The following is a 22,256-nucleotide window of genomic DNA, read 5'->3' as shown; positions in this document are numbered from 1 at the left end:
TCCCTTTACAGCCTAACTCTTAAAAACAAACAAACATATGCACCTTTATTTTTTATTTGTTTACTTTTGGCCACCCCTAGTGGCATATGGGATCTTAGTTCCCCGACCAGGGGTCAAAGCCATACCCCCTGCAATGGAAGCATGGAGTCCTAACTTCTGGACCACCAGGGAAGTCCCTACATAGCCTAACTCGTAGAGACCACCCACCACTTCCCTCTCTGAGATCACTCACTTTGGGGGCGGGTTTCCACATAGCTGCCAGCGGGAGCCCTGCCCTATTCCTCTCCGGGTCCCATTCTCTTTTCTGTATGTCGAGGATGGTAGTATCTGCACTGGGGTCCTGACAGTCAGCTGGATAGCGTGTGTGCTCGAGTGGCCTTTGTAAAATAGGTGACGGCTGGCAGCTGGAGCCTCCGTTGAGGGACTGTGCTTCTTGGCTGGTCCCTGGCCACCTCACCTGTGACTCCCTCTGGCCGCAGCCACCTGTGACTCGACTCTTTGGCCCACAGGCGGGGAGCACAAAGAGGACTCAGGCTGGAGTTCGTCTGATGCCCGGCGGGAAAGTGGCTCCGGGCCTCCCGCAGACACCCTTTCGCCAGCCAGCCTGCCTTGGCCTCCGGGGAGCTCCCAGCTGGGCAGACTGGGCAGCAGTGCCCAGGGCCCACGCTCCGTCTCCGTGTCCGCTCTGCCCGCCTCGGACTCCCCAAACCCCGGCCCCGGTGAGGGCCTGTCGGACCCCTTTATCTCCCTGCACGCCAGTGGCCGGTTGACCCCCCGCGCCCTGCCCAGCTTCATCACCCCGCCAACCACGCCCCAGCTCCGACGGCACACCAAGCTGAAGCCGCCCAGGACGCCGCCCCCGCCCAGCCGCAAGGTCTTCCAGCTGCTGCCCAGCTTCCCCACGCTCACCCGGAGCAAGTCCCACGAGTCTCAGCTGGGGAACCGCATTGACGAGGTCTCCCCGATGAGGTAAGTGTCCTTACCAGCCAGGTGCCGAATTTGCCATCTACTGAAAGTTCTGACTACAGTTTTCTTGCTGTGAAGGTAATATAGGCTCAATTTTTAAAGGATAAAATTGGCCAACATAGAAACTACAACGTAAAAAGTGAAAGATGCCCCCATCTCTCAGTCCGCTACCCAGACTACCTGAACTGTTTGGGCTGAATTCTATTAGATTTCTTTTTGCGTACACACACACAGACATGTCAGAATAGACTGGGTTATGGTGCAATAACAAATACCCCCAGACCTCTGGATCTTCAAATAACCAAAGATTTATTTCTTGCTCATGCTACTTGTCCATCACAGGTCAGCCTCCAGACCTGGCCAGATTCCAGGCCAGAACATTGTCTAGAACATCCCCCTGTGGCAGAGACAAAAAACCAAAACTTTAGATGGTACAACTGAGCAATAATACCTTAAAAGTTTGGGCTGAATTCTATTAGATATCTTTTTATGTACACACACACTCACAGACACGAAGTGATACTATGTATTAGTCAGAATAGACTGGGTTATGCTGCAATAACAAATACCCCCAGGTCTCTGGGTCTTCAAATAACCAGAGAGTTATTTCTGGCTCATGCCATCTGTCCATCACCAGTCAGCCTCATTCCAGACTCAAGGCCAGAACATTGTCTAGAACATCCCACTGTAGCAGAGGGAAAAAAATACTTTACTTGTTACAACTGAGCAATTAAATGCTCTTTCCCATAAGTTCTACACACCATTTATGCCCCTACCCAAATAAAAGAATCAAGAAATGTCATCCTGCTATATGACCAGAAGGGGGAACTAGAATATCTTGCTGAGACTGCTAATGATTATCAAATACTATGTACTCTATGCTATAACCTATGTTTTCAACTTACTTTTATTTCTGGGAACTAAATATCAGTTCATCTTGAACTACCTTACTCTCTTATTTATTTATAAAAAAATTTATCTATGTATTTTATTTTATGGCCACAGCATGTATGATCTTAGTTCCCTGCCCAGGGTTCGGACCCAGGCCTCTTGCATTGAAAGTGCAGTGTCTTAACCACTGGGCCACTAAGGAAGTCCCTTGATCTATGTATTTTAAATAGTTAGTGACAGTCACATGGTCCAGTATTGCTCACATAGAACTTTGTAGAGGTTAAAGTTGTCCCCTACCATTTCTCCTTTCCTTTCAGGAACCAACCAGGTTATCAGTTTTGTATATATCTATAATTATTCAAGCTATCTCATCTTTTAAACTTTTTAAAGCCTCTTGCCAGGGTATAGTTTAATTCCTCCCCTCTTGATGGATATTTAGGTCTTTGTCTTTCTCTTTTATAAAAATCGCCCTTGTTTATATACCCTTGTGGAAGGGAAGGGGGAGTTTTCCTTGGGTGCCTCTTACCTTCTTGTGCTTCTGAGGGTTGGGAACGCGGCCTCGCTCCTGACATGGTTGTTTTGGGTTTCAGGTGGGCTTGTTCCCCATCCAAGGGCAGGCTCTCTTGGGTCCCTTGTGGGATGGACCTTGGACAACTCTGATGGTTCTGAGTGTGTGTCACCCAAGGAGAGAAATCTACCTGTGACCTACCTGCCACTCCCGATCAGACTGTCCTGCTGGGGCCTGGGGCCTCCCTCCTCCCCGACCCCCAGAAGGGGCTGAGCCTTCCATCCGCCCCTGGATCTTCTTCTATCTGAAGCACAGTGATAACAACCATGTGGACACATGGTTGTGGGTCATTCAGAGGGCATCTCAGTGGGCAAAACCCAGTGCCTCTCTTTCTCATTTTTTTTTTTTTCCCCTGAAAAGAGTGTTAGGGGGGCTCTGGGTGGAGAACAGAGTCTAAGGCAGATGACACCACTTCCTTGGGTCCCACTGCTGGTGAGCTGGGCCTTGCACCCTGGGATTCTGAGTCAGGTCTCCACAAAGACCAAAGCTGGCACTGACATGAGTACTCAGACCACCCTGCTGCCCTCGATGAGCCCTGAGGCTGGACTGAATGCCCTGGGCTCCCAGCTGTCTTCGTTCCTGGGACAGCGGCACCCCCAGGAGATGTCGCTCAGGCCCTACTTGGGGGCCGCCTCTCTGCTCTTACAACGGTCCTCCTCGCCTCCTGCCCCAGCCACTTCTCCGGCTCCCTGAGCTGCCCTCCTGCTTGGTCTGAGCAAGCAGGGATTTGGGCAGGGCTCCTTCACGTACAGGCATGTGATCTTGGGAGATTGTGAGCCTGTTTCCTCAGCTGTGAAAAGGAATGAACTCTAATTACCATGCAGGTAACTGGTGAGGGCTAGGAAATCTCATGTATTAAAGTACAGTGTATGGCTCCATTGTCCAGTGAGGAGTTGGGAGGGGGCCACCTCTAGCCCTTGTCGTTGAGGAAAGTCCCCAGTCACTCAGCCAGCCCGTCCCCACACAGGGGCTCAAAGTCCTCATCCAAGCACTGTATCCGCTCCTGCCCAAGGACTGATGTGCCGGGGGACACCAGGCCAGCACGGTGACATAATCCCACTTTCTCTCTTTTTTGTCTCCTCCAGGTTTGGTAAGAGTGATTCATTTTCATCCCCTCTGCCACCCAGGAGTCCTGTTTCTGTTGCTGTCCCCATCGGGGGTGGATTTCTTCGACCCTCTCTTATCCCCTGGCCTTTCTGTGGTCCAGAAGCAGAGATGCTGGGCTGCGCCTCAGGAAGTAGCTCTTAGGACAGGGAACCTTCAGATGACGAGGTGGTTCAGCCCAGCCTGCAGCTGCCCTGAGAAGCAGGCACCATGAGAATGTCACCGTCTGTAGGCCCCACTTGCACCTTGCCACCCTTACAGGTGACCTCTGACAGGAGTTGTTTACCTGCTGGGCTGCCATGCTCCAGGGAGAGAGGTTCCTTATGTTCAGTGTAGATGGACGGGAGCCATCTGCAAAGTCCAGCTGACCTCTTGGGACCCTCCACCCTGTTCAGGAGAGGGATATCCCTGGAGGCAGGAATGTGATCATCTCTGAATGAGGCCTGAGAGATCAGAGGGTGTGGATGTCCCCTTGGAGGGGGTGGTAAGGATGCCCAGGCAAGCTCTGAGTCCCTTTTCCATATCTGGGTTGAGAGCTGATTCTTGTACGTGGCTGTGCTCCGGGGCATCTCTCTCCAGAGTCAAAGCAGAGGGAAACAGCTTCTGGGGTCTGCTTTTAATTGTCTCTGTGGAGATGCAGAGGCATCTGATTTTGCCTGAGCAAAATAGCAGCTTGTTTTTGTACTATTCTATACTGGGTAAATAGAGTGAAGAGGCTGTCAGCAGGGTCTGAGAGATGTGGAGTGGGGTAACCGACAGTGACTTTGCCAAAATGGATCTGACTGCAGGACCTCCAGGGAGGTATAGGGCAAGGAAGGAGGGAGACTGCCCTTCCCTGTCCCCAGGGCACAGGCAGAAACTCCCAGGACCCCTCACAGAGCCTTGGAGGAGAATCCAGCATCTGCATCCCTGGATATCCATCTTCCCAGTTGCTATAGTGACTCAGGGACCACAACAGTGAGGCTGCTTCCCCAGTTTGCCTGGAAGGTGAGAGGAGGCCTTTAGGACCAGTGTTTCACCTCCATCAGGGACAGCATCATCTCATATCTTTCCTATCCCAGGCCTGTGGCAGATATTAGTAATCAATTGTAGGTTGTCTTCATGATCAGAGACAGCTTCATCTCATCTCTGTCCTGTCCCAGGCCTGTGGCAGAGGTTACTAATCAATTGTAGGTTGTCTTCAGGATCAGGGAGCACCTCATCTCACCCTGTCCTAGCCTAGGCCTGTGGCAGACATTACTAATCAATCACAGATCATCTTCAGAGATAGATGGTTAAAATCTCATTTTCCCACTGTCTGTTTCTCCTAGGCTGGCAGCCTAAACCCTTTTAGATCCATATGATTTCATGGACTTGGCTACTGACTGGGGTGGGGTGCCTCCTCCCACAAGGGAGTTGGGAGGAGTCAGCCCCATGGCAGATGTGCTGGAGAGATTGTGAGTTCAACCATCAGCAGGTGGCAGAGGTCCCCATCAAACTCCCCTTGTTGTAGGAGGAAAGTCAGTACCTCCATCATGCCCTTCTCCTGTGGTTGGGTATCTGGTACATGGTTTTAAGTGAACCACCACTTATTGAGCACCAGCTGTGTGCCAGGCCAGCATGGGGTGGAGGGCTGACTCAGAGGATGTGAGGTGGTCACAGATCCCTAGAGCACTGTGTTCCCGACCTTTCTGAGTCACAGATTTCTTTGATACTTAGATAAAAATCTAGACCTTCTTTCTAAGGAAAATTCTGCATCAACCATCTCCAACCTTTTTGGCACAGCTTCCAGTTTCCTGGAAGACAATTTTACCATGGACGGTGGTGGCATGGGGGTGGGCAGGGGAATGGTTCAGGCGGTGATAATGTGAGCAATGGGGAGCAGCAGATGAAGCTTCGCTGTCTCATCTGTCACTCACCTTCTGCTGTGTGGCCTGGTTCCTAACAGGTCATGGATCAGTACCAGTCCACAGCCCAGGGATTGGGGACCCCTGCCCTACATCATCTGCTTACCAGTCCAGAAGAATCCCAGACCCCCTGCAGCACATCCGTGGGCTCCTTTGAGAAACCCTGATCTAAGAGGAGATAGGCAGTATTGAGTATGGGCAGAAGCTGGGGTGGGGAGGAGTGGGGGTCTCTCTGGTGAAGGAGGGGAGAGGGAGTTAGACATATGAGCTGACAGTGGATGACAGATTGCTTCCAGCTGCTCTTCTACTGCCCAACCTACTATACCACCAACCCCAGGGATGCCCATTCAAATAAGGAAGCCAGGGCTGGAGAGAGAGGCCAGGGTGCCCTCTTGGAAAGCATGCAAAGCTCATGGCCTAAGACTTCCCCCAAGGCTCAGACTGAGTACTTGGCTGGGGCTGGACCACACGGGACCGTGTGAAGCTTCACCTTGTCTTTTCTCTACCTGCTGGGATCCGGCAGTGGTGACTCTCAGAGCAAAATGCCCAGGGTGCTTCTGCCTGGAGAGCTGGGTGTGCTGCATGGCCGCCAGCCTCACCCCCTCCGCCAAGGGTCAGGTAACTTCTACCTGAATTGGTGCCTTGTGGGTGCCTCCACGAGAAAGTGCAGGAGATGGGGGGAGTTGAACTGCCAAGGTGAGGAGTCCTCACCTTGGCATTGCCTTCTGCCTCACAAACCTGTCTTCCTCCAAAGCTAGAAATCTCCCATGGGTTGTTTCTGAACTGTCTGCAGAGGCTAGGTGGTAGCATCTGTTGGGGGGTGGGGGTAACCACACTGGCCCTTTTTTGGTCTCGCCTGGCCATCCCTGTCTTGATTAGAGGCAGGTTCAGGAAAATGGCCCTCGGCCACGTGGTTGGTTTTGCCCCGCCCACCCCCTCCAACCATGTGGTTGGTCTCCACCCCCACCCCCACCCCCCAGTCTGTGATCTCTGAGATGGCAGGTCCCAGGTACACACTGTCCAGGTAGGAAGGACCCCCTCAGCCTGCCGACCTGGCCTCTTTCCCCGCAGATCTCCCTCACGGATCCCCGCAGATGGTACGAAGGGACATCGGGCTCTCCGTGACACACAGGTAGGCCTGGCTGGGCTGGGGTGGGGAGGGGGCACAGAGCTGGTCGGGGACCTGTATAAGCTGAGCCCTGCTGGGGGGTCACTCTGCACCACTGGAGCTCTGTCCTGACCCTGTCTCTCAGGGCTCTTTGTGGGTCTGTCTGTCCATTCCTCTGTGGACGTGGCACCCGCCTGGGGCCCCTGCCTGTCACCAGCAGCGCTTTTGGACTCGCTGGCCCTCCCCTGCCCCTCCTCGAGTCTCCTCCTCCATCTGCTGAGGGAAAACACAGGTCCCAGGAGAAACAGGGATCTGAGAGCATCCCCCTGGGTCCGGCATGACGTCACCTCCATGGACGTAACTGGCCACACATCAGAGCCCTGTGGAGCTTGATGAAACACCAGGCTCCATCTATAAGCTTCTTGGCTTGCCAGTCAGGATTCTCGCAACTTCTGGGGACTGGTGCTTATGCAGCTGGTGTGGCTGGTGAGGGCCCATGACATGGACCGCCCAGAGGCCTTAGCCTCAACACTCGTGAGGCTGGCGTGTGCTGCCAACAGCAGGTCTCAGCAGCATCTTGTCCCCCCACCGACGGCCAGCAGGGCAATCCTTTGGGATCCCTGTCCTCTGGCCGCCCCATTAAACAAGTCGTGAACATGGCCGGGCACGCTCGTCGAGAGCCTTGCAACTTTCCAGGGCCTTTGGTTTCCCCCGGAGTGTCTGTGCTGCACTCTGGCCTGTGCGGAAGGCCAGCCCCGAATCCTTGCCCCGTGAGACAGGCTTGGCTCGGAGGGATTGAGTAGTTTGTCTGAGGTCTCACGGCCACTGAGACACTCTTGAAATCGCTGGCTGGCGCCCAGGCACTTCCGTCCCAAGCCTTGGCAGGACCTGGATGCCCGTCCCCAAGAGCCCCTGGGAGGAGAGTCCCTGGCACCAGGAGAAGCCGTCTGAGTGAAGGTCCCTCAAGCACACCCAGTGCCATCTTCCCTGCCAGGATCCCCTCCCAGCCTCAGTTTCCCTCTCTGTGATTGGGACTTGCTGCCAGTCCTGTTGGGAGGATAAAAGGGGGTGACGTGCCTGTGAGCCTCATGCACCCAGTGCTGGGAAGCACTTGGTGGTTAACCCCCGGCTCTGGCCCGAGACAGGCTGACTTAGGTAAGGGACACCAGGATCAGCAGGTTGCTCTGTTTCATTTCTGTCTTGGCCGCACCTGGTCTCACAGAGGATTTGATGCCGGGCCAACTGGACCCCGCGCAGCAGCATCCATCCTGTCTGGCTTCGCCAGGTGGTCCTGTTTCCCCAGGCTCTGGGCTTGGATATGGGACATCATGGTCACACTCTCTTGGATTTTTAAATTCATGATCCGAGCCTCTCTCTGCAAGAAGTTCTGAAACATTTTGGTCTAATCATAGGGGAAAAAAATATTTTATAATGCTTACCCCACACCCCCAAGTCTCCCTAGCGCCTGCCCCTTCTCTGGCTGAGCCCCCAACTCTCATTTCAACCTGTTTTCGGGATTTTCTAGTGGAGGCCATCTCGAGTACCACTGAGCTGCTCCCCAAACCCCGTGTTAACAGGAGATTAAAGGCCAGAGAGACTGTGTGGATCCCAGAGAGGCTGGATCAGAGCTCCTTAAAAGGCATTCCAGGGACTTCCCTCGTGGTCCAGTGGCTAAGAATCTGCCTTGCAATGCAGCGGACCTGGGTTCGGTCCCTGGTTGGGGAACTGAGACCCCACATTCCATGGGGCAACTAGGCCTGAAACTACTAAAGCCACTGTAGAGAGTCTGTGCTGCAACGAAAGATCCGAATGATGCAACGAAGACCCGACACAGCCAAATAAATAAATGAATAAATATTAAACAAAAACGTCATTCCAAGAGGGTGGGTGCCTTTCTCCTAGGCCTGGAGGCTCCCATCTTGGCTAGGAGAAGCAGTGATGTTCACACCCACAGTCCAGGCTCTGCACGTTACACGGCACACGTGATTCTCGTCAAGCCCTGTGAGGGGAGAGTGTTGGCCTCTTTTGCAAAGACTTGGACCCATCCCACAGCCAGCAGTTGGCAGGATTCAAACCCGGTGTGGTCTGACCGCAAAGCCCAGGCTCTTTCCCTCCTTTTCCGTCCCGGTGGTCTCTCTTACAGAGCCGTGCTCTGAGTTCAGAGACCTGGGGTCTGCCCCCGCTGCACAGCACCCCACCTGTGTGACCTTGGGAAGGTCACCTAACCTCTCTGAGCTGGGTTGCTTGCCTGTGTCCTCAGAATCCCTGACCTGCCTAACTCCCTGGGGTGGTCACTCCCAGGAGTGAGCTAATGTTTATGGATGCATCACAAACTGTTCCCCAAGTCCTGTTGCTATTTGTTCTGTCGTTACTATGATATCCTATGCTTTTAAAAATCTAGTCCTCCAAAACTGTGAGTTCTTTCTGCCCTTAGGCTCCCCATCCTGTGAACAGACCTTGGACTTTTTTTTCTGGGAGACAACCACCCACTCCATCCCCATTCTTCTTTTCAGTGTATCTTTTGTGGATTGTTAAAAAATTTAGTTTGGATTGAAATGCATATATAATTCAAACCTCCAGAGGATGTATATTTATGAGAAAAGTCCCCTCTCGCTGCTGTCATCAGCCTCCCAACCGCCCCCCCCGCCCCCATAGGCAGATCTTGGCAGTCTTCTATGTGTCCCCCCGGAGATATTTTTGTACAATCAAATACATATGTAAATTCTTCCGCCTCCTTTTTTATTTTCACAAAAATATTGCATATATTATACACACTGTTCTATACTTTGCTTTTTTCTTTTTAAAATTGAGGCGTAATTTATATGGAGCTAAGTACACAAATCCTTAACATATGTATACACCCACGTATACCACCCATATGAAGATTCAGAATATCCCCACCCCAGAAAGCTCTCTTTGGCTCTTCTTAGTCCATAGTGCTACCATCCAGAGATGCTATTCCCTTCTGTCATCATAGATTAGATTTTCCTGTACTTGAACTTCAAATAAATGGAGTCATGTAGCATTGGACCTTCCTTTTTTCACTGACATTGTAATTTAGTGATCATTCCCCATTTGCATAAAAAGAGCTTCCTTACTTTATTTTCCGACTGTTTGGTGCTCAGTTGTGCGCATGGACCGTACATCATACAGTCAGTCACCTGTACACCTAAACAACATAGCTCATTTCTAGTCTCTTCTGCCACAAACATGCTGCAGTGAGTAACCTTGTCAGTACATCATTTGACACCCGTGGGAGTATCTGTTGGATGAATTCCTGGGACTGGAATTGCTCCATGGATGCACTTGTAATTTTGATTGCTTTTGCCAATTTGCCTGCCAGAGAGCTGGCATCGGTGACCACACCAGCTTTGGCAATGAAGACTTTGTGGCCGAGAAATCTGAATGCCTGGGGAAAGCAGTGGCCCTGGGTGTCCCTGCCCTCCACTTGAGAGGGCGCCCGGGTGTCTGGGGTGGAACCGATTCTCCTGGTTTCCCTGTGGTCCCCTGTGGGGACCCTTCTGCATCCTGGCCTCTCTGAGCATTTGCATGTGTCCACCCCCTGCAGGTTCTCCACCAAGTCATGGCTGTCGCAGGTCTGCCACGTGTGCCAGAAGAGCATGATGTTTGGAGTGAAGTGCAAGCATTGCAGGTGATGGGCGGAGGGCGGCAGAGGTGGGAGAGGGGGCACAAACTCCATACTTCCAGTTCAGTGAGTCTTGCTACTTGGTTCTTGGCCTCAGGTCAAATCAGAGTTCAAAGGAACTCACTTGAGAGTTCCAAAACCTATTCCTAATCTCAGCACATCAGGGAGTGATCAGCCCTCTCTTGGAAGAATAAGGAAGCATCAGGCAACGCATTGTTAGAAGAAGGGACTATTTGAGGTGGGCTTTGAAGGATGAATAGAAGTTTACCAGCTGGACTAAGGAGGAAAGAGAATTCCGGGTCAAGAAAGCAGCTTGTGTAAAGGCAGAGTGGAATGGCAGAACTTTTCTGGAAACTGTAAGGAGTTCTGAAGTTTAAGGTTAGCACATAAGGAATCGGGAAATGGGGCCAGGGAGTGGTAAATACAGGGAAGTGGCTTGTGGTATTTAGAGAAGAGAATGAGGGAAGAATGTAGATTCTATATAAATTCAGTCCTTTTCCTACTGTTGAGGTTTCTGGTGGGAAAGAAGGGCAAGGATAGTGAATAGTAGGGTGAGCAGAGTCTGCTCCCTGCTATCAAGCTACTCCCACTTTACAGAAGATGGACCTGAAGCCTGTTGCCAGTCCACTTTGCCCTTGCATTGCTATGTGACCCGAAGCAAGGTGCTTGCCCTTTCTGGGCCTCATTTTTGTCTTCCAGGTCTCTCTCTGCAATCAGGATTACTCAAAAAATCTGAGCTAGAGTGTGTAGTAAAAGCATCTGGGCTCCCGCCAGACTGTAGGTGATAGGTCTCCTCTGTGTCTGTTGGATAAATTGCGGTTAGGACAGAACCACAGGAAAACGCAAAGGAGATGTCAGACCTTTCTCACCAGTCTAGGTGTTTGGTGGCTCCCGGCCATCTGGCTTTAAATCAGGGGCCTCCAGCTCCTGTTCAAGTAATGCCTTTCATGCAGAGAGCTCAGGATAACCTCTGAACCCCAGGCTGTCCTGTAGTTGCAGTGTGAGGTTGGAGGACCCCAACTGCCAGCCCATTTGATCAGTGAGAACCCTGTGAGGGTTCAGCAGGCAGAACCAAACCAAGAATCCCAATCCAGCTCTTTCCATTCCCTTCGCTCTGATCCTCAGACAACGTGGCCTATGCAGGAAGGTGGCAGGAGGGGCCTCCCCGGGATCCTTGGATAATGGAAATATTTTCCTTCTAATTCATCTCTTTGAAGTTCAGATTTGTCTCAAGCTTTGCGAATGTGGGTAGAAGGTCTCCTTTTGTTTAGAAAAGAGAAATAGATGTATGACCTACAGCAAGTTAAAATGGGTGAAATCAAACTTGTTTGCACCTAGATGGGTGGCTTGGGGTGGGATGTAGGAGGGAGACTCAAGAGGGAGGGGAACATCTGTATACCTATGCTTGATTCATGTTCATGTGTGGCAGAAACCAACGCAGCATTGTAAAGTAATTATCCTCCAATTAAAAAAAACAACAACAACTCTGCTTTGCTGTGACGATGAGGCAGATGACAGCAGGAAAATGGCAGAGCTTAATGGATACTAGCTGCTAGTACTATTAACACAAGATGCTCTCCACTCTAAAGCTAATGTTTGTTGAGACATTTGTGGGAATCGAGGCAGTCAGGGTTGAGTGTTGTACAGAACTGCCAGGCAGTGCCTCCGAACCCCTGTGTGTGTCCTGGGGCCCCGCGTGGTGCCTCCGAGCGCTGACCCTGCCTTCTCCACCAGGTTGAAGTGTCATAACAAGTGTACAAAAGAAGCCCCTGCCTGTAGAATATCCTTCCTTCCACGTGAGTGTCCTGCCCTTCTCCCCTCACCTTCGGGATTTGGGGTGCATCTTTCTTGATCCTGTTCCCTGCTGATGGTTTAATCCCCCCCACCCCTTTTAAACAGTACCCAAGCTTCGGAGGACAGAATCCGTGCCCTCGGACATCAACAATCCGGTGGACAGAGCCGCTGAACCCCACTTTGGAACCCTCCCCAAAGCACTGACAAAGAAGGTGGGAGACATATCAGGAGAACTCTCGCCAGGGCTCCGTTCTGTGACACACGCCCAGGGTGGCGGTCCCGTAGGGAAGTGTGATGCTGCAACCGGGTTGCATGGCCAGAGGGTAGCCTGCGGGGATCTCATGTTTAGCGAGTGCGTAGGTTTCACATTTGTGTGCAAATCATTGTCATGTGACAATCCCCCCCGCCACCCCCCCCCATTTTTTAATTAATTGATTTTTGGCCGCACCGGGTCTTCGTTGCTATGCAAAGACTAGCTCAAGTTGCGGCGAGCCAGGGCCACTCTAGTTGTGGAGTGTGCTCCGGCTTCCCCTTGCGGTGGCTTCTCTTGTTTCAGAGCGTGGGCTCTAGGACTCGCGGGCTTCAGTGGTTGTGGCACCCTCCCCTATTTTGAGCCACTGTTTCCTGAGTACTTCAGCGTCAGGAACGGAACTTTCTCCATTGATAACTCATCTGCTCCCCACAATGGTTCTAAAAGTCACATGCTGATGTCACCGCCCTTTTTTTTCAATAGTTTTTTTTTTTTTTTCTTTTGGCTACACTGTGACTTGTGGGATCTTTGTTCCCCAACCGGGGATCGAACCTGTGCCCTCGGCAATGAAAGCACAGAGTCCTAACCACTGGACCACCAGGGATTTTGTATTACTTCCACTTTAGAGATGAAGAAACTGCGCGCGAGGTTCCCTGTGGGTGAGAGGCAGGCCTGGAGCGCGTGGATGCTGTGGAGGGCAGGGCTGTGGGGTTGTGCTCCAGCCAGGCCCCTGACGCCTGCCTTGGCAGCGAGGAAATGTTTCTATTCAACGCTGAGGAAGCCCGTGAGGCCGCAGCTGATGCCCTGCTTATGCAGACAATACACCGTGTGGCTGAGAAGCGTGGGCCGATTCGTCCAAGGTCACACAGCTGCTGACCCTGGGCTGGGGTTCAACCTGCCTCAAACAAACCCCCTTCCCTGGCTGGCCTGGCCTGATCGGGATGGGCGGTCTGGGACGTGGTGTGTGAGGGGGCAGAGTGAGGGCTCAGGGGGTACAGTGCACCCCCCTTTTGCTTGGCAGCAGGCGGTATTGGCCGTCGCTGGACAGTGAAACCCACTGCATGGCTTTGATGGTTTCCAGAATCCCCCCCGCATCCCAGGGCCTTGAGGGCCTGCCAGAGAGAAACCGGCTGAGCTTAGCTTTTAACCTAGGTTAACCCCGACTTTTTTTGAACAGGACTGCCTGCCCTACCCCCTGAGGAAACGGTGTTTGGTCTAGGAGACACTGTTCAGGCCCATGGTCCCCCAGACATGGACTCGGTTCCCCCGTGACCCTCCCTCAGGGGATCCTCTGGCCTTGCTAGGGTCCACATCACTGCATGGCCTGGCTGGCAGATCCACCTGCTGAGTGGCAGGAGCACTTATTAGGCACCCACTGTGTGTGTGCACCCAGTCACTCAGTCATGTCTGACTCTTTGCAAACCCCATGGACTGTAGCTCACCGGGCTCCTCTGTCCATGGGATTTTCCAAGCAAGAATACTGGAGTGGGTTGCCATTTCCTACTCCAGGGGATCTTCCCGACCCAGGGATTAAACTGTATCTCCTACATTGGCAGGCAGATTTTTTTACCACTGAGTCATCTGGAAGCGCCACCCACTGTGAACCATCCACTAAATAAATATTTGTCAGAGGCTGAATTTAATTCACTAAAGGACCCTACTCTATGGTCAGCCCAGAGCTAGGCCCTGGGTATGTGACAAGATGTGGCTCTTGCTTTCCTGGGACACACACAGTGTGGTGGAGAGAGTCTTCAGAAAACCACCTGAGACCCCTGCAGCTGGCAAACCATAGTTCAAGTGCCCTGATGAAAAGTGCCCAGGGCCCTGGGAGGATAAAAGGGGGGTGGGGGGGAGCCTGGCTCCCACCAGGGAGGAGGACTTCTTGGAGGAAAGGATGTTTGTACTGAAATGAGAAAGATGAGAGGAGCCCTGCAGGGGTCAGGCGTTGAGGTGCAGGTCTCCCCGTGCCCTCCTTCCCTCTAACGTTACACCCATAAGGTGCCAGGACACCCTGGCTGACCTCCTCCTTTTTAGGTGGGGAGGGGTGGGCGGGCAGGCTGGGCTGGGTGGTCCCTGCCACTCCCCGTCTCTCTGGTCCTGCAGGAGCACCCTCCAGCCGTGAACCACCTGGACTCCAGCAGCAACCCGTCCTCCACTACATCCTCCACGCCCTCCTCGCCTGCACCCTTCCCAGCGTCGTCCAACCCATCCAGTGCCACCACGCCCCCCAACCCCTCGCCTGGCCAGCGGGATGGCAGGTTCAACTTCCCAGGTACCACACCTTGGGGCTTTCTTGGGCCTGAGGGATGGGGTTGCATGTCCCTTCTCTGCCCATCCTGGCTGACTCAAGGCCAAACCATCTCCACTGCTAAGAGCAGTAGCTGATCACTGAGTGTATCACCATATTTAAACCTGCTGTGATTGTACCCATTTTACAGATGGGGACACTGAGGTTCAGAGGGAGTAAGTGGCTGGCCCCAAGCTGTAAGCAGCAGAGCCGGGTTCAAAGCCAAGTCTGCCTGATGCAAAGCCTGGGTTCTTGACCTAGTCCCCAGGCTGCCCTCCTGTGTGTGGGGTGGCTTCTCGGGGGTATTGTTCACTTCCTCAGGGCTTCTGGGCTCCTGAGAAACAAGGCAGGCAGCACTGAGACCTGGGGCGAGCCCAGAAGGCCAGGGCGAAGGAATCCGGGGCTCTGTGGCTTACCTGCTCTGTGTCTGGATGAGCTGCTTAAGGGGGCACTTCTGTTCCCTTTTCTATAAAACAAGAGACTGTGTGAGGCTGGAGTTAGGTTATCCCCACTGTGTGGGTGAGGCCGTGGAGTCCACCCACGGGTGTGTGCCAGAGCTGAGCTGACCTCTGACCACGGTCCTGGCTGCCCTGGGTCTATAGGGACAGGGATCCCGCCACTCGTCCAGGCCTGGCATGTCCCACCTCCCCAGGGAGTAGAACAAAGCCCACTGGCCCCCTTCAGGACTGAGCCCCAGCCCTGGCCTCCCAGGCAGCCCCTTGAAACCGGTCTTGGCCCTCAGCATGCTTCAAGCTCAGGGAAGGAGGGCAGCTGGGCTGCCCCAGTTTGCTCCGGGCCCAGCCAGGCTGGCTGCCAGCTTCAGCTTGTGGACTCCAGGCCTGGCCCCACCTGTCACCGGTCCCCAGGGTTCCAGGCCGAGGAGGACAGAGGCTTGGCTTTTCCTGTGCCAGGGGACCCCTCTAGCCTCATCTCCCCAGGGTCCCAGGGACTTCTTTTGGGGGTGATGGTGAGATTTTTTAGGAATCTTTCTTCTTTTTTGCCTTAACATGCATGTGGCTGGCTATCTCCCGACACTAATGCATCGTCCCAAGCCCACCCCTCCCTCCTGCGGCCCAGCGATGGCCACGTGATTACACTCCTCTGTTCTGCTCTGTCATTGTGTTGCTCTGAAACCAGGCCTTTTGCTGAACCTCCTAGTCTGAAAGGAAAGAAAAGGCTTTTTCTGAAAGGAGGGGCCTGTTGGAAAAACAAGAGTCACTGAAAAAGTCCTTTGTGTGACATCAGCCAGAGCTTCTTAGCTTCCCTGATGTCCCGGGCTGGGCCCGCGTTGTACCCTGCACAGAGCCCTCTCTTTCTGGTCATGGGCTGGGCTGGGCTGGGCTGGCAGTTAACGTGGGATGGGACCTCCTCCTATAGTCCACCCGCTCCATACTGTGCGGGAGCACATCCGTGTATGTCTGAGGCTAACCCTGGAGAAAGGTTGTTTTTTGGATGATGATATTGAGTGGCGGAAGCCTCAGTACCTCCAGGTGTGAATGTGGGCTGGTGGATTGTCCCTTCTCCTGCACACAGCACTGTTCAGTGTTTCAGCATCTTGCTTTTTCTCCCCATTCAATTTTGCCCTCCTGGGCTTATGTGCAGTTCACAGAGGAGAAGGCGGCCAGGGAGGTGAACTGAATCGGCCAGGGCTCTGCAGCAGGGTGGCCCCCGAGACTGGGTCTCCAAACCCCAGTCCTCCAGTGCAAGTCCCCTTACTCCTGGGGGCTCCTGCCGGCACCCACTTTCTCCCAGCTCGTTTCCTCCTTCCTGCATGGAGCGCCCCGTCCTGGCCAGGCCCACCTGGGACAGAGCAGGTGGGGCAGAGGTGCCCCAGCCTTATAACCAGCCCCTCTCCCCCGGGCCCCTGCCTCTGTTCCCGCTCCCTGCGCTGCGTTTGCTATCCTGTGTGTGACTCACCTCCTCTTCTGTTTAAAGCTGCCTACTTCATTCATCATAGACAGCAGTTTATCTTCCCAGGTGAGTCCGTCGCATGGTTCCACTAACTGTCCCTTGCTGTGACCCTCTCTGTCCAGCCCTCTCCCTGAGGACCTGTGTCTCACACCCATCTGCTTTGAGAGCTGTCTGTTGAGGGTGGGCAAGGAGGCAGAGTCAGTAGCCTTGAAGCCAGCCCTTCACAGGGGCAGTGCCTTACCACGAGGACCCTTGGCATCCACCCTCCCCCGCCTCTTTGCAGAGGCTGCATGCAGGCAACTTGTCCAGGGTCACAGCCAGGAAGAGGTGGAAACCCAGTTTGCAGAATAAGGGGAGAGGACCTTTTGCTGATGCCTTATGAGCATCTGACAAGATATCATCTTCTACATGATGGCAAGGAAACTACTACCTTTTCTTAAAGAAGGGGATGCCAGCTTGGGAAGGTCTGCAGACTTCATTTATTTGGCAGGTCTTTCCTTCTAGAGCCTTGCTGCACAGCGCCATCTGCTGGCCATTGTTGGAAATGCCTGCCGTGCAGAAAGTTGAAAGAAAACTTTTAGTCAGAGGTTCTCATTCATTTCCTTCCACAGAAATTGTTTTGCACACCTACTATGTGCCAGCCTTTGCATTTGACCATATTCCTGCCCCTAAGGAGTTTATACTCCTTAATACTTATTTCTCTAATTGGAGGTGACAAGCAATAGTATAAGTAATCTGTGGCTTTAATTCTGAGGTTAGTCATATGAAGGTTGTGTGTTTTAGATGAAGACTGTAGTTAGTTTTTTTCCCCTGGATTAAACGGGCCTGTCTTGAACTCATGGTATTTTGGTAATTCCAGGCCTTCCTATTCCCCGTCCCAGCTCCATTAGGGGAGTGACTGAGAGCATTTGTTAGCTCTTATAGGTGGTTTCTCAGGCTGTGCAGGCTGGCTGGGGGTAGGGCCAGGCTCCCTGAGCTGCCTCTGTGGTTTCACACCCATTTTTTCCCGTGGTTCTCCTCCAAGAGCCTGCCTGGTTACTGCTCTAGGCTGACATACAGGGGAGTACCCTTGAAAGCTTTGGGAGAACGTGGCTTTTCTTCTAGAAGGGTCCATCTTGCTCTGAAGATGTTGGGGGCGGGGGAAGAAAGGAAATACAGTTCTATTAAAACAAACATGGACACATTTGGAGCAGAATACAAATTATACTCTTAATGTTTAAGGAAAAGTGTGAAGCTTCAGAGGCATTTTGCCTCCCCCAACTTGGGGTGCTGTTTCTCCCCAGACTCCCATCTACCCCATGTCACCCTGTCTCTGTCCATGTGTTTTCCTTCTGTGGAAACATTTGAGCAGCGTTGGGTGGGTAGGAACATCAGGCTGCCTTTGACAGTCTGCAGACACAAGGTGTAGTGGTCTCTGGGGGAACCTTGGCAGAGACTTCTGGGGTCTAGGATTCCCCAGAAATTGCACATACAGGATGTTGGGTGTATGTGTGCATTTCTCTGATTAGAAGATCCATGGCCTCTATCAGACTCTCCCAAGTCTGTGAGGTCCCAGAAATATTGAGAGGGCTTCCCACGCGGTACTAGCGGTAAAGAATCTGCCTGCTAATGCAGGAGATGCTGGTTTGATCCCTGGGTCGAGAAGATCCTCTGGAGGAGGAAATAACAATCCACTTCACTATTCTTGCCTGGGAAATCCCATGGACAGAAGAGCTGGTGGGCTGCAGTCCATGAGGTCTCAAAGGGTCAGACACGACTGAACGCTCAGGCAGAGATGTCAAGAAAGCTCCAGGGATAGCCTTGCGGAGAGTCCAGAGGGAGGTGAGGGAGGTTTGCTGGCTGATGGGAATTCTCTTTGTTGCAGCAGACAGGGAGAGGCCCTGATTAGCTCCAACCACTGCCACCTCCAATCTCGTCTTTTGCTACAAAAGGGGGTGAAGGGCCCACCCAGCCCTGAGGCAGCCAGCCTCTCCGAGTGCGATGAGAAGTGACCAGAGAGAACAGAAAGAAGCCGGCAGCAGGAGCAGCCATGGGGAGGCGGGAGAGTTCTGCCACACTGGCCCCACGCTGGGGTGACCATCTGTCCAGTATTCCCCGGATGGGGGGCGTTTGGTGCTGAAACTGGGAAAGCCACCGGCTCAGGGGTCAGTGCCAGCTGCCCCATCCCGGGGTCCCTGATGTGTGGACGGTGCATTTCTGTCTCCCCAGAGGGCTGCTCCACCAGCCACCAAAGCTGGAAGCTGAAGGGATGGGGCCTCTGGCTCCCACCCAAAGTGCCTGCCAGGCTCGCTAACGAGCCACCTGTGAGTCTGGCCTTGGGCCTCTGCTGGCCCGAGGGTCTTGCCACCTTCAAGGGTTGTTGCAGCCAGCAGCCCCTGCCTCAGAGGTGAGGAGGAGGGTCCAGCCCACATGTCCAGTCAGTAGGAGCCCAGTTGCTTTTACCACTTGCTTGTAGGGGCCTCAAGCAACTGAGAAGTCTCAGCCTCCACCCCGCCTGGAGTCCCTGCCCAGGGCAGAGCCGTGTGGGAAAAACCAAGTGCCGCAGAGGCTTCGTCTGCGTTCTGTTTAAGGAAAAGCTTGTGCAAGTGGCCCCAGAGCCCGCGTGCGGCCCAGGGAGGGGCTGCTGGGGAAGCACCCCTGCCCTGTGTCTCCGGGGGCAGTGGGAACGGGTCTCATGCCTCGTATTTTTTTCCGTTTCCTCCAGACATTTCGGCATTTCCACAGGCAGCGCCATTCACCGATGGAGCGGACAGTTCCCGGTAGGCATCGTGCACTTTCTCCTCCTTGGGGACTTGCTAAAGCTGGACCCACATCCCTGACCACCTCCTTCATCTACCTTTATTAATTTTTTTTTACATTTTATTTGATATTGGAGTATGGGCGATGAATAGTGTTGTGATAGTTTCAGGTGGCCAGCAATGGGACTCAGCCATACATATTCTGTGTATCCATTCTCCAACCCCCAGCCCCAAACGCCCCTCCCGTCCGGGCTGCCACATAACCCTGGGCAGGGCTCCCTGCGCTCTACAGCAGGGCCGTGTTCCACCTCCACGTTTCAATCTCTGACCCTCTAATTACCATGGACCTGGGCAGCCAGATGGAGCACTCCCTGGGCTAATTCACCCTGTGATCCAGTTAACTCAGCCACAGGGTTTTATTTGCCTCCTATCAGCGCAGTCAGCATTGGGTGGGCTGCCTGTGCAACAGGAGCTGTCTAGTGACCCAGGAGGGCTGGGCGAAGGGCACTCAGCCTTAGAGAAGCCTGATAATACAGCTCCTGTTCATGATGCTCCTTGGGCATCAAGGAGCCCTTCTTGGTCAGGCCACACCGAGCAGTTGACTCACCTTGTTGTGTAGAGTTCTCAGCCAGGTGTAACGTAGGTGTCATCCTTGACATCCAGATGAGGGAATCAGCTCAGAGAGGTTAAGAAATCGCCTTAAGTCACACAGCTTAGCGAGTAATGGACGCAGTCCCCAAGTAGAATTCCAAATCTTGTGCCCATGCTCGGAACCCCATACTAGCTGTCAGATTTGAAAGGCCCCTGATGGTCACTGTCCACCCCTCGGCCCACACCACCCTCAAGTTCAGCCTGGGGAAGGCCAAGGCCAGAGAAGGGAAGTGGGGTCTGGCCTTCGGCCTGCTGTGTGTTTCCACAGCATCCAGATCACCTTCCCCCGTGGCCAGGTGGGTCAAAGGAAGGGTCCAGGCCTGGCACCCCTTTGTCAGACCTCACATGGGGCGTCCCCTGCCCAGCTGGGAGCCGAGTGGCCCAGCCTCGAGGCCTCCTTGATAAACCCTGTTTTACTCTTAGGTTTGACGACCAGCCAAAAGCAGATGTATCGGAAGATCGCGAAGTGGAGGTAAGTGATGGCGACACGCGAGCCGTAGACGGAGCATCTCTTTCCTCTCTCCCCGGCTCAGCGCGTGGAGGCGTCTGGGAGCGTGTGGGCTGCCGGCTCTGGTGGGTGCCGTCCCTGGTGCCCACCTGCTGCAGCAGACGCGGGCAGTGTGCAAGGCAGTGAGGGCAGTGAGGAGTGCCGCGAAGCAAGCTTCCTTTTGCTTTTCTGTGTTTTGAGGCTGAAGTAAGCGCTTCATTCCTGTGGTTTCCACCTCCAGCCGAGAGGCCTGGGCCCGAGCCCAGAAGACTTTCCCTCAGTCAGGGGTGGGGCCAGGCAGTTGGATGTTATCAAAGATTCCTGAGTGATTCTGATTGTAGCTGGGGCAAAGGACTGCTGCCTTGACCCCTGAACCAGGATCACCTGCGCCTGGCAAGTGTGGTGGCTTATGGAGCCTCAGCAGACTGATTTATTCCTGCCCAGAGGAGTCATGGGCTTCCCAGGTGGTGCTAGGGGTAAAGACTCCACCTGCCAAAGCAGGAGATGCAAGAAACATGGGTTTGATCCTGGGTCAGGAAGATCCTATGGAGTAGGAAATGCCTAGAAAATCCCATGGACAGAGGAGCCTAGCGGGCTGGGTCCCAAAGAGTCGGACAAGACTGAGTGACTTAGCACAACACAGCACACAGAGGAGAGTCTCAAACTCTGTTTAAACAAAAGCATAGGACTTCCCTGGTTTTCCAGTGGCTAAGACTCTGCACTCCCAATTCAGGGGACCCAGGTTTGATCTCTGGTCAAGGGACTAGATCCCACTTGCTGCAACTAAGAGTTCGCATGCTACAACTAAAACTCCTGCATGCTGTAACTAAAAACAGAACAGAAAAAAAGATCCCACATGCTGCAACTAAGACCTGGTGCAGGCGAATAAATAAAATGAGTAAATATTTAAAAAAAAAATAAAAGCATATCCAGAAGGGTGAATGTTAGTGTTCTTCCCCAGCGATTAGGAATTGCTCCTAGGTGCGTCTTGGAACATTAGCGAGAAGAAGGGCCACGCTCCGTAGTTTGTGGATTAGGACATTGAGACCGTGTGGTGCTGAGTGACCCATCCACTTCGCACATGAAATCTGCACAGAGCTGTGACTAGAGCCCAGGCCTCCTGACCCCAGACCCCTCTGCTCCCCGACCTGGTTGGGGTACTGGGGGAGGGCAGTCACCTGCTCCCAGGTCTTCCACCCTTTCTATTCCCTCCTCCTCTCCTTCCAGGCCGAGGAGCCTGAAGCCGGCAAGTCAGAGGCCGAAGACGATGAGGACGAGGTGGACGACCTGCCAACCTCCCGCCGGCCATGGCGGGGCCCCATCTCGCGCAAGGCCAGCCAGACCAGCGTGTACCTGCAGGAGTGGGACATCCCCTTCGAGCAGGTGGAGCTGGGCGAGCCCATCGGGCAGGGCCGCTGGGGCCGGGTGCACCGCGGCCGCTGGCACGGCGAGGTGGCCATCCGCCTGCTGGAGATGGACGGCCACAACCAGGACCACCTGAAGCTGTTCAAGAAGGAGGTGATGAACTACCGGCAGACGCGGCACGAGAACGTGGTGCTCTTCATGGGGGCCTGCATGAACCCGCCCCACCTGGCCATCATCACCAGGTAACCCGGCCCCGCCCCCGCCCCTTCCCCAGGGGCCTGATTATTTGCATGCCGCTGGAGGGCGTTTTCATGTAGAGCGATCCAAAGGAAAAAACTGGGACTTCGCCGGCTGTCCGGGGGTTAGCACTTCGCCTTCCAGTGCAGCAGGTGTGAGTTCAATACCTGGTCAGGCAGCTAAGATCCCACATGCCTCAGGGCCAAAAAGACAAAGCCTGTTACACAGAGGGAAGTCAGTCAGAAAGAGAAAACCAAATATTGCCTATTAATGCGTGTATATGGGCTGGAGAAAAACGGCCCTGATGAACCCCTTTGCAGGGCAGGCATGGAGACACATAGAACACAGACTTGTGGGCGCAGCGGGG

At 53.6% G+C, this 22,256-nt stretch overlaps 1 protein-coding gene across 7 annotated transcripts in view; it reads left to right on the top strand.

Annotated features, from left to right (window-relative positions):
- Positions 1–22,256, top strand: part of KSR1 (kinase suppressor of ras 1) — a 179,094-nt gene that overhangs the window by 138,539 nt on the left and 18,299 nt on the right. For 5 of the 7 annotated variants that reach the window (XM_043480188.1, XM_043480170.1, XM_043480220.1 and 2 more), the window contains 11 exons: positions 510–969; positions 3,511–3,515; positions 6,487–6,547; positions 10,092–10,175; positions 11,904–11,965; positions 12,069–12,175; positions 14,317–14,485; positions 16,436–16,477; positions 19,116–19,170; positions 20,224–20,272; positions 21,515–21,894. In XM_043480188.1, the coding sequence (XP_043336123.1) occupies positions 510–969; positions 3,511–3,515; positions 6,487–6,547; positions 10,092–10,175; positions 11,904–11,965; positions 12,069–12,175; positions 14,317–14,485; positions 16,436–16,477; positions 19,116–19,170; positions 20,224–20,272; positions 21,515–21,894 (1,474 nt within the window). The remainder of the gene's footprint in view (positions 1–509; positions 970–3,510; positions 3,516–6,486; positions 6,548–10,091; positions 10,176–11,903; positions 11,966–12,068; positions 12,176–14,316; positions 14,486–16,435; positions 16,478–19,115; positions 19,171–20,223; positions 20,273–21,514; positions 21,895–22,256) is intronic. The other 2 variants (XM_043480197.1, XM_043480180.1) reach the window with 1 other exon arrangement.

This window comes from Cervus canadensis, chromosome 1 (assembly GCF_019320065.1).
Source record: "Cervus canadensis isolate Bull #8, Minnesota chromosome 1, ASM1932006v1, whole genome shotgun sequence".
In the NCBI taxonomy this organism is placed as follows: Eukaryota; Metazoa; Chordata; class Mammalia; order Artiodactyla; family Cervidae; genus Cervus; species Cervus canadensis.
The sequence above is the reverse complement of the archived record's forward strand: the minus strand, read 5'-3'. Positions and strand labels throughout refer to the sequence as shown.